This window comes from Pelodiscus sinensis, chromosome 26 (assembly GCF_052426305.1).
Source record: "Pelodiscus sinensis isolate ZL-2025 chromosome 26, ASM5242630v1, whole genome shotgun sequence".
NCBI lineage: Eukaryota > Metazoa > Chordata > Testudines > Trionychidae > Pelodiscus > Pelodiscus sinensis.
The window spans coordinates 10,738,926-10,749,702 of record NC_143077.1 but is presented as its reverse complement, the minus strand read 5'-3'; the positions used below and the strand labels follow the sequence as shown (position 1 = coordinate 10,749,702).

The 10,777-nt window shown below is 58.1% G+C and overlaps 1 protein-coding gene across 1 annotated transcript; it reads left to right on the top strand.

Moving 5' to 3' along the window:
- The first annotated feature begins 7,765 nt into the window (after positions 1 to 7,765).
- Positions 7,766 to 10,388, top strand: LOC112547616 (uncharacterized). Its single transcript, XM_075908519.2, has 5 exons — positions 7,766 to 7,958; positions 8,056 to 8,194; positions 8,574 to 8,727; positions 9,636 to 9,878; positions 10,331 to 10,388. Exons 2-5 carry the CDS (start codon positions 8,107 to 8,109, stop codon positions 10,386 to 10,388), a joined length of 543 nt encoding a protein of 180 aa, XP_075764634.2. The 5' UTR covers positions 7,766 to 7,958; positions 8,056 to 8,106.
- The last annotated feature ends 389 nt before the right edge of the window (positions 10,389 to 10,777 follow it).

Genomic DNA, 10,777 nt, shown 5'->3' with positions numbered 1-10,777 from the left:
CAGAGGAGAAAGGCGCTGCAGCTCTGCATCTTGCATTGGCAGCAAGGTATAGAATGCTGGAGTGGAAGCAGTCCTGTGTTTTGGCTGGTGGGTATGTGCTGTCTTCTATCCTTTATAAGGCTGTAGAGACTTGCACAGAAGTACTGAAATTTTCATAAAGAGGGGCAAGGCTAATGCAGAGCCCTCAGCAAAGGGCTCGGGGCTGATTGAGAAATTTGGCTGAACCAGAAGCTGTGTGGTAGCGGGGCCAAGCATGGGAGGATAACTTTGTCCTTTTGCAGACACATAACTGCAACTGAGCAGCCTTGAGAAGCAGCCTCCCCCTCCCCACACACACACCTGGCCACCATTGTATTTTTTGTCCGCTTTAACAAGAGTCACTGCAGAGTTGTTTCGGTTTCAGAGCCAAAAGCCTGGTGCCCTTCCTGACATGAAATGTATGTACTGTAATTACCCCTGCTGGGGCTGCTCGCTCCTCCTTGGGCTTCTGTGCAGTTTTGACTCTTAGTCCTGGTGTGCATGGGGTGCTAACGGTGCATGGGGGGGGGGGAGCAGAAATCCCCCCCCCCTGCAGGTTCTGTTCTGCAGCTGCCATTGTAAAGAAAAGGTAAAGCCCCTCTTAGACTCAACAAGTGATGGTTTTCCCAAGCTGCTGACATTTCAAGAGTCATCTCAGTGACTGGAGTCTGTAAATTAAAGGGCAATCTCTTTGCTCAGAGTCAAAGCAAATCTGGTTATATTAATATCCAGCAGCTCCCTTTCAGGCTATATTGAATTATAGCAGCCTGTTAGCCAGTTAGATCCTGGAAAAATGAAAAGACCTCAGGGCCTCTCTCATTCCCCAGGGGTTGCTCTGGCAGAGGGAATTGTTTCCACATTTGATTGTCAAAATAAGAGCCAACTCTGTGTCCTCTTCCATAGCATCCTCCCAGCTGGGTACTCAGCCGGGAAAGCAGCAATACTGTTTAATGTCTATTCACTAAACACCAGTTCATTTCTAGAGTTAGGAAAGGAGCATTCAGCAGCTACTGCGTCATCCTGAACCCAAAACTTTAGCTCTTCCCTGTGTGCTTGAAAAAATAAATGTAAAGATTTCAAAGCTGTGCAAGACTAGAGCCCAGGTATGCTGCCCTTACCCTCGAGCCCTGTGCTTTTAACTGCATATGTCCATGCATACACAGACTATTATATGCATGCTAATGAACAAGGCACTGAAGAGAAGGCCTCATCCTTCCCCAGCAGCAGACACACTCCTTCCCACTGCACTGGGCATGGGCTGGTAGAGGAGAAACTCCTTATGGACATAGCAGGGGAAAATCCACTAATTCCCTTCACTGGCTGGGTCACCAAGAGGATTAGCCAGGAGTTTATCAGTCCCGAGCAGGTGGCCAGGGGCTTGTAAACAGCGGAGGGGAAGCAGCAGATTGTGTCCGTGCCTTCCCCAGCGCATTTAGCACCCGGCAAAGAGCGAGACAGGCTTCGTGAAGCGTTTTGCTCTGCGTGCCGCACTTCCCGACTCCTGCAGCTCTGGCGCCCTGAAGGCAGGTAAGAGATGGGATGGGGCCTGTCCTGGACTCTGTATAGAAGCAGGGTTGTCTGGGTTACTGGGAGTAGCAGCCCCTTCAGGGAGTAGCTCCTGTTTGGCTGTAGTTAAAGAATCCTAGAAATGTTGGGCTGGAAGGGACCTTGAGAGGTCAGCAGGTCCAGGCCCCTGTGCTGAGGTGGGATCCGGTAACTCTGGATTATCCCTTCCAAGCTGTCCAACCTGCACATAAAAACCTTTCAATGACGAGGATTCCACAGCCTCTCTGGGAAGCCGGTTCCAGAGCTTAACTAGACTGAGTGCGCCATCCCGATCATAGGATGGTTCGGAGAGGCCACCCCAGGCCCTGTGCTTTGGGGGGCCCTGCAGTGGCAGCCTGTGGGTTACTGGAGGCCTGGCATGGAGCGGCAGCAGGGCTTGGCCCTTCCGCATTCGCTGTGGGAAGCGGAACAACCCAGCAGCTTGTGCTGCTCCACCACCATCTCCCAGCCGGGTCTCTCAGCTTCACCAAGTGACACGGGCTCAGGAGCAGGGCGCAGCGACCCAGCTGGGATACGGTGGCAGAGTGGAGCAGGCTGCTGAGTCACTCTGGCTCCCACTGCCTCAAAGTGCAGGGTGGGCCAACTCCTACTTCTGCCCCACACCAGACTGCTCAGTAATCCCCCAGCTCGTCAGGCAAAGTGTGCGATGGGGGCAGGATGAGGGTGGAACAGGGGTGGAGTTTGGGGGAAGGGGTAGTTGCCCAACACCCTTCTAGGGACGGCCCTGGAGTTAGATTTTAGGAAAAGTTTCTAACAATAGCTCCCTGCTGCAGAGTAAGCCCATTACTACTTGTCCCACCTTCAGCAGAGCTGAGAAACAATTGATCCTCACTCTCTTTAACACGGCTACATTTCTAGCGTGTTTCAGTCTGGTGTAGCTGAAACAAAAACAGCTTTGAAACAGCACTTCAGATTTTGGGAGTTTTCTCAAGCCTAAACATGCCCCAGCACCTTTGCCTCCCAGGTCAGGTTTTCTAGATCTCTGAGCATTTTTGCTGCTTCCCTCTGGACTCTCTCCAATTCGTCCATGTGTTTCCTAAAGTGGGGCACCCAGGACTGGACACCGGACTCCAGTTGGGGGTCTCACCAGTGCAGAGCAGTGACTTCCTATGTCTTACCCATGCCACAGCGGTTAACACACCCCAGAATGCCATCCGCCTGTTTTGCAGCTGTATCGCATAACTGAGGGGACAGTCAAGCAGATGATAACAGCTCAGGTGAGCAGGGTGCCACGGTGTGCGGCCACGTGGCGTACGCCATGGCAACGCAGGGGCCTGGCCCTGACTCTTCTCTGGTTTCTCCTGTTTAGGGACTTGATGAGGAGACTGAGCTCCCCCTCACCGCCCCAGCGGCGGCTGCTCTACTTGCAAGCCTGGTGTAAGTGGCTGCCGTCTCTATTAAAGATGTCCCTGTCTACAGTACAGCTGCTCTGGAGGCTGGTGAGGGTTAGTGTCATCTGAGGCAGTGAGGAGGGTAGCTGGGCCGCACCCTGACTACAACATGGGCTTCCAGCCCTCCCTAGAAATGCAGGTTTCACAGACACAAATGGAGGGTTGACTGGTGGGTCTGAGTTCTTGCTCCCAGGGTGGGTCAGGCCAGGAGCACTGCAGGGCGATTGGACTCCCCTGAGGTAAGGCAGGGTGTTGGTTATTATTTAGGCAGGGTGTTACGCTGATGCTAATTTAAACATAAAGGCTTTCATTAAATCCAAAGGCCAAAGGGTTTTTATACAAGCACAATTGTTTTTCTCCCCCTCTCCCTTCTTTTTCTATTATAAATTGGGAGGTTTTTCCCCTTTTTTCTCCACTCGCATCTGAGGAAGTGGGTTTTGCCCACGAAAGCTCATGATACTAAATATATTTTTGTTCGTCTGTGAGGTGCCACAGGACTGCGCCTCGGTTTTTTTGTTAAGTTACGGATGAACACGGCGACCCTTCTGAGACTTTTACACAATTACTGTAAATGTGCCTAAAAAATAAGTCATTTCCTACAGCCTAACAGTGCATGAGCTACTCCCATGGGTGCTGGTCCACTTTAGGCAGGTCCCAGCAGTGAACCCTTGCAAAGGTTACTTTTTTCATCCATTGTACCAATGGTGTGATGCTGTTACCAATGATCCAGCCCTTAGCCTTGGCCAGATGAAGGAGTTCTGTAATTAGCCAGTGATTTACTGAATCTGGTCGCCAATTAACCACATTTGACCTCTGTTACTTTACCCAAACTGTAACGAAGGCAAGACTTGTAGTTCGAAGGGCTGACTCTCCTTTCCCACTTGCTCACTCTTTTTGGTTCCCCGCCTATTGCTCATGCGAAGGTCCCAAGTCAATGTAAAACTCTCCCTCACCCAGGCCAAATGTAGGCCAGTCTTCCTGCCATGGGGTGGGGTGTGTGCCCCCTGCAATGACCCCACCCACTGTCTCCGGAAGCAAGATTGGGGCAGTGGGAAAAGACTCCAGCTGTGGAGGGTCCTGCCTCCCTTCGGCGAGGCAGGGCCCCAGCGCTGCTCAGAGCCTGGGGGAGAAGGCAGGGATAGCTGGCAGTGAGTGAATGTGGGCGCTCAGCTCTGAGGCCTGGAACGCTATGCCTCTGCTGCTAAGTGCTGCTCATGCTGCATCTGTGCTGGCCAAAGGTGGCAGGGCAGCACTGCGGGTGGCATGGGTGGCGGGTAATATAGGCAAGGGCAGGCATTGCCTTCCCAAAATTGCTTATGCTGCCCAGAGGCTGGGGGTGGGGAAGGGCTGGGACTGCAGCCTCAGCCCTCCAGGTGGCCAGGAAGGATTGGGCTTGAGGGCTGGGCTTGAGGACTGGGCTTGGCTGGGGTGGGGAGAGGTTGTCGAAGGGGCCTGGTCTGAAGAGAAGCCATGTGCCTTTGGGGAAGGGGAGTAGCTTTGGGCAGAAGGGGCAAGGCTTGGTCTTGCCTTCCCCAATGGAGCCTTCCCCAATGGCCCATGATAGCAGGGCAGGGCTGGATGTTATTCTCCTCATGGCAGTGCAGCTGAGAAATCCTCCATGCGTTCTGCTTTTCCCAACAGAATTTATTCCGCACCCCCCTCATAGAGTTGATTCCTCACCCTGCTAACAATGCCCAGCTGCATTGATCCCCATGGCCCCTGAAAGCCAGGTGCCCAGGCCAGCATGACTGGCGGGATACAGCCTAGCGCAGACAGCGTGGCCGAAGGCACACTGCGAAAGGCTCCGACAGACAGAGTGGCGCAGGGCTGCCTGCCCTCTGTCCTGGCCGGGGCACTCACATTCTCCTGCTGCGGCTCGTCTCACCCGTCTCTCCTCTTCCTCTCTAGCACGCGTTGTTCTGCCACACGGTTTTCTGGGAGCTCACATTCCATCTCCTGCGTGAGGTAAACGTCCCTTGCCAATACTGGCTCCGTCCCTTGCCTCCGGTGTCGGCCCCCTTGGCTGTAGTGCTCTCCTCAGCTCTCAGGCTGAGCGCGTAGGTGCAAATCTCCTGGGACCAGGGGCACTCCGCAAAGCCTTGGAGTTCTGTTCAATGTCTCCACTCAGCTTGTGCTCCCCCCTCTCCCTTTGGCTCCAGAGCCAACAGTGCCGGAGATCCAGAGACCTGGAGACAGTGCAGCTCGGGTGGAGGACGTTCTCCTATAAAACTCAGTCAGTTTGGCTAGCTTCCCCATCTCCCCCGAAAGGAGTCTAGGAGAACCACAGAGGCTGTGTCTACACTGGGCCACTTATTCCGGAAAATCAGCCGCTTTTCCGGAATAAGCTGCGAGCTGTCTACACTGGCCCTCGAATTTCCGGAAAAGCAACGATGCTCTACTGTACAAAATCAGCCGCTATTCCGGAAAAACTATTCTGCTTCCGCTCGGGCATAAGTCCTTATTCCGGAACACTGTTCTGGAAAAGGGCCAGTGTAGACAGCCCAGTAGTCTTTTCCGGAAAAGCGCGTCTACATTGGCCACAGATGCTTTTCCGGAAAAAGGGCTTTTCCGGAAAAGCAGCCTGCCAATGTAGACGCTCCTTTTCCGGAAAAACTGAAAACGGAATAATATTCCGTTTTAAGCATTTCCGGAAATTCATGCCAGTGTAGACACAGCCAGAGAGCAAGGGCATTAATTAGACCCAGCCTATTTGCACACATTATACCAGAGCCCTGCCCGTACTGCTGAGGCCTCTCTATGAGGCCCAGAATGTTCCACCTGTGTCTCGTATATCACACAGCCAGCATCACAACTGCACCCAATGTGTGTGTGCCCAGTACAGCCTGATACCTGTGTGTGTGTGTGTGTGTGCGCGCGCGCACCCAATACAGCCCTGTGCCTTTTGTGCGCGTGTGTGCCCAGTACAGCCTGGTGCCTGTTTGTGTGTGGGGGTGTGTGTGCTGAGTACAGCCCTGTGCCTTGTGCTCATATGTGTGTGTGCGCACCCACCACCTAGTACAGCCCTGTGCCTGTGTGTATGTCCAGTACAACCATGGTGTGTGTGTCCCCACCCAGTACAGCTCTGTGCTGGTGGGTCATAGCACCCAGTGTGTGTGTGTTGGGGCGGGGGGGGGGGAGGCTGTGTTGTTGCTGAGCTGAATTTCTGGTTAGTTTTCCCACTGGTTCCTGCTCCCGGCCTGCCTGCAGCTGCTCCATCCCCTCCTTCCTTCTGTGGCTTTGGCAGCAGGAGCATCTCAGTCAGCTCTGATCCGGGAGCAGTTCACTACCCCCTCGCTGTGCCTCTGGGAAGGGCTTTAGGCTTGTGGGTCTGACTCATGCTGGGAGGGTGAGAAGCCAAAGCATTAAGCCAAAGCAGTGAGCTTGCAGCCCATGGGACACCACACCTGCCCTCCCTGCCTGATGCAGAGATGACCTGGGCTGGGTTCCTCTTGTGCTGCCCGGTGGCCAGGTCCTGGATGGGTTTCTCCTGGCTGAGGGGAGTGAGTTGGATTGGGCTGAGCTCTGTTTATGGGGCTGCATGTGGTGCCCCAGTGACCCTGTCTGGTCCCTTTGGCTTGCAGGTCAGCGCAGCCCTGGGATCCTGGCTGGAGAGCTGCAGCGAAGCTTGCGAGGAGGGTGGCACTCACACGCCGGATCCTGAGCTGCAGCAGGCAGGGGCAGGTCAGTATTTTGGGAGGCCGCAGAGCCCTGCCCTGCTCCGTGGTGTCCTGCAGCCTCTGGGGTGTGGTGCAGGTGCCCTGGGCTTTCCCCACCAGGCAGCAACACTGGGGGTGCCGGGCTGGGATGCAGGGGCCGAGCTGGTGCAGGGAGTCAGGTTTTCTGGTCACTGTGTTCTCCCAGGGCACTGCAGACTCAGTAGATGTAGAGCCTGTAGCCACCGGGCAAGTGGTCCGCTCATCCCCGCAGCCACAGCGATCAGTGGGCCAGGCCACGTGCAGAGCCTTACCAAATTCACAGCCGTGCAAAAAGTGTCACAGACCATAAAACTTGCTATCCCCCTCTGCCCCCGTGAAATCCGGCGTTCTGTGTTCTTTTACTCTCTTCTGTATAGATTTCACGGGGGAGGCCAGCGTGTCTCAAGTCAGGGGTCCTGAACCGGAAGGGAGTTGCAGAGGGATCACGAGATTATTTTAGGAGGGTCACGGTATTGCCACCCTTAGCTCCCTGCTGCCTTCAGAGCTGGGCAACTGGAGAGCAGTGCTTGTAATGTGGGCCGGGTGCCCAGCTCTGAAGGCAGCGCCCTGCCTCCAGCAGTGAGAATTAAGGGTGGTAACACCATACCCACATCACCCTTACTTCTGTGCTGCTGCTCCAGAGCTGGGTGGCCAGAGGGTGGCGGCTGCTGACCAAGGGCTCAGCTCTGCAGGCAGCAGCACAGAAGTAAGGGTAGCAACACGATACCTGCCATCCTTACTTCTGCACTGCTGCTGGCAGTAGCTCTACCTTTGGAGCTTGATTCCTGGCCAGCAGCTGCTGTTCTCCAGCTGCCCACCTCTGAAGGTACTGCCACCCTTACTTCTGTGCTGCTGCTGGCAGAGGCATTGCCGTCTCCCCCATACAACTCCTTTTTGGGTCAGGATCCCTACCACTGCAACACTGTAAAATTTCAGAATTAAATTGCCAAAATCGTGAAATGCACCATTTTAAAAATCCCGGGACTGTGAAATTGACCAGAATACACCATGGATTTAGTAGTGCCCTTCCCACGTGGCGAGTAAGCGTTCAGCAGCATGAGGCTGGGTCCCCCACTAACGGGAGGCTGTGGCAGTTGCGCCAGGAGGGGTGTTTTGCTGTCTCCTAGGCCCTGGGGAGCTGCATCATGCCAACCCTGTGGTCCTGGACAGACTTGTGGGGCTGGAGGCGGAGGTGAAGTACGTCAGCACTGAGCTGCGTGCAGAGAAGTTACTGTGGAGCAGCAGGTACCTGGAGCTGCTGAGGGAGCAGCAGGCACTCCGTGACTGGGTAGGCCTTAGACAAATGCCCTGGCCACACTACGGCCTCCCCAGCATGCCGGGCTGTGGGGGTTGGGGGCTTCTCTCACCTGCTCTCCCCTTCCCAGTTCCAGGAGTGGGGCCGGAGCCGGAAGCCGGAGGCCAAAGACAGCCTGGAGATGCAGAGCAATGCCGAGGCTCCCAGCAGGGCTGGAAGTGATGGGTGGTGCATGGGAGACAGCAGCTGGGACCGCCAGAGCCCATCAGGTGGGGCAAGCTCTGGGGGGCTGGGGTGGCAGGAGGTGCGGGGAATGGTGTGCAGTGGGAACACGGGCCATGGGGGAAGGACCCCCAGCAATTGGGGGGTAGGGAAGAGCCCCCACAGCCTCAGCAGTGGTGCAGAATCACCAGGCTCTGAGCGCTGCCTGGCTGGCAGATGTAGGGGCAACAGCAGGGGCTGGTCCAGCTGCTGAGTGTGGCTCCGGGCTGCTCCCAGTCTGTGCAGAGTGGGAGGTGACCAGCGTGCATGAGGCTGCAGGGGGCTGGGCAGCGGGGTGCATCGCTGGGGGGTGCCAGGCCCGCCCCATGGAGTCCAGTGCCTGAAGGCCCCCGGCACCCACTCACCCTCCCATCTGCTGTCTCACAGGTGAGCAGATGTGCCCTGGCCAGCCGCCCACGCGCCCACACTGCCTTCTTCGGAGCCCTCCCGCCTCCAGCTGCTCCGGCCGCGCCTCCGTATCGTCAGCCCCCGCCAGCTTCGACCCCAGGCCCAGCTCAGCACCCGGGGAGGTTGGCCGCAGGTGCATCCCCGGCTCGTGTCTCTGGGTTCAAGCTGCTCTGGCGGGGGCCCATCTGCTAGGGCTCCTGCCAGCAGCCGCACTCCCCGGCCTCAGCTGCTGAGCTGGGCCCAGCTCCCCCAGCATGGTCGGAACCTGGACGTTGCAGGGCCCAGCCTCCTGCGATCTGCTCCCCACAGCAGTGGCCCGTTCCTTTCAAAGGGGGCTCAGCAATGAAGTCCCTCCCCCGGTCTCTCTGCCGCATGTGCCCCCCGATCCCTGTTCCATGGGACGGTGCCCCTGCCCCTCACGTGGGCTCACTGTGCCCCCCAGGCAGCGTCCAGAGCCTGAGCACAAGGTGTAATGGAGAGCTGGGAGGGGCTGCACCAGACCCTGGGCCATGGGTGTGGGGGAGGCCCTCGTCTGTGGGGCTGGTGTGAGGACGGGGCACAGGCCCTTGCTCCCAAAGGGGCTGCAGGTCCTTGCCCTGGGTGGGAGGAGGAGAGAGACCTTGGGTGGGTGGAGGAAGGACAGGCTGTGGCCCCAGGGTGCGTGGGTATGGGGTGGGGGGGTGGGGGAGGGACAGGCTGCCGCACTGGGAGAGGAGGAGGTTGCAGTGAGCTGAGGCAGGTGCTCAGGAGGTGCTGGGTGCTACGGGGAACTGCCAGCAGGTGGCAGGCACAGCACGCTGGCACCCCCCGGCCCTGCTCCCAGCAGCCGTGCAGGAACCCCCAGCTCCCCTGGTGCCCCCCCCAACCTCAAAGGCTACAGCTCCGACAGCCCCCAGGAAAGGACCTGGTGCGAGGGGGGAGGGCCTCCCTGCTCCAGTGACTGGGACTGAGCCCCCTTCATGGCTGAGCCCAGTGGGGACACGCTGTAGCGGCTGCCGCCCCCCCACACCCCAACTAACTGTCCTTTGTGTTCTCGTGCAGCACCCGGCTGCGCCAGGCCCAGTGGCACCCTGGCACCCGGGCGTCCGTGCCACGTTCGCCACAGGACCTGCGCCTCGGGCAAAGGGCTAAGGTCCTGCTGCAGGCAGGGGGGATCGGCGTGGGCACCATCCGGTACCTGGGGGTCTTCCCCGAGCAGAACGAGTTCTCTGTGGGAGTGGAGCTGGAAGCCCCGGAGCAGGGGGCACCTGATGGCGCCCTGGTGGGACACTGCTGCTTCCCCTGGTGGGTCCTTCTTCTCCTGGGCCGTGTGGGGTGCAGTCGCTGGGTCGCTCGTGGGGCTGGCAGCACCCAGAGGAGATGCTCACAGCGAAGGAGAGGGGAGCCACAGGTGGGGGAGGGGAGGCCTTCCTTGGGAACGACAGAAACAGCGTGCAGCCCCGTGCCCCAGCCCTGCTGAGGGAACGCGGGTGTCAGCAGCAGCTGGGGAAGGGGAGGAGGGCGGCGCTGGAGAGCAGCCCTGAGGCACGGTGCCTGGTCCCGCTGCAGACGTCCCAGGTGGGGAAGGAGAGCGTGCCGAGGTCTCTGCTGCCCTCCGTGGCCTGGAGCCCCCCAGCTAGAGGCTGAGGCAGTCCTGAGGGGGGGCCATGCACTAAGCATTATGGCTGGGAGCCGCGCTCCCCTCAGCCCCAGCAGCAGCTTCATGCGCCGCGTCTCTGTGGTTTTTATCGCTGCAGCCAACCCGGCCGTGGAGTGTTCGTGCCCTTCCGCAAAGTGCTGATGGTCTGGGACTAGGCCCACGCCCTCAGCATGGTGCTGGGCGCCACACGTGCGTGGGGAAAGATGGCCCCAGGCCTGGGCAAAGGCCGTTTCCTAAGAGGGGCCAGGAGGAAGAGCCCAGCGTGACTGAGCAGCAGCGAGACCCCGTGTGCAAGGGGCAGGAGCAGCGCAGGAAGCCAGACCCGCGGCCGGGTCTGTTCCACCAGCAGACACTCATCCTGGGAGCTCGGGGGCTGTCACTGCTAGGGGGCCACACCAGGCTGGGGCAGGGGAGCCTGGACAGGGGCCAGTGCCTTGTGCGGATCCCACTGCCCTCTCCTCCCAGCATGCTTGGGCTAGAGCTGAGGGGAAGGATCAGTCTCCTGCCCAGACAGTGACCAGTGTCCCGTGAGAGAGAGAACCTA

Bases quoted from the DNA above. Each gene is read 5' to 3' on its own strand.
- LOC112547616 (XM_075908519.2), top strand. From the start codon at position 8,107: ATGCAGAGCAATGCCGAGGCTCCCAGCAGGGCTGGAAGTGATGGGTGG. The intron at 8,195-8,573 runs GTGGGGCAAGCT...GCTGTCTCACAG, and splicing joins GGACCGCCAGAGCCCATCAG to GTGAGCAGATGTGCCCTGGC. The intron at 9,879-10,330 runs GTGGGTCCTTCT...TTATCGCTGCAG, and splicing joins GGACACTGCTGCTTCCCCTG to CCAACCCGGCCGTGGAGTGT.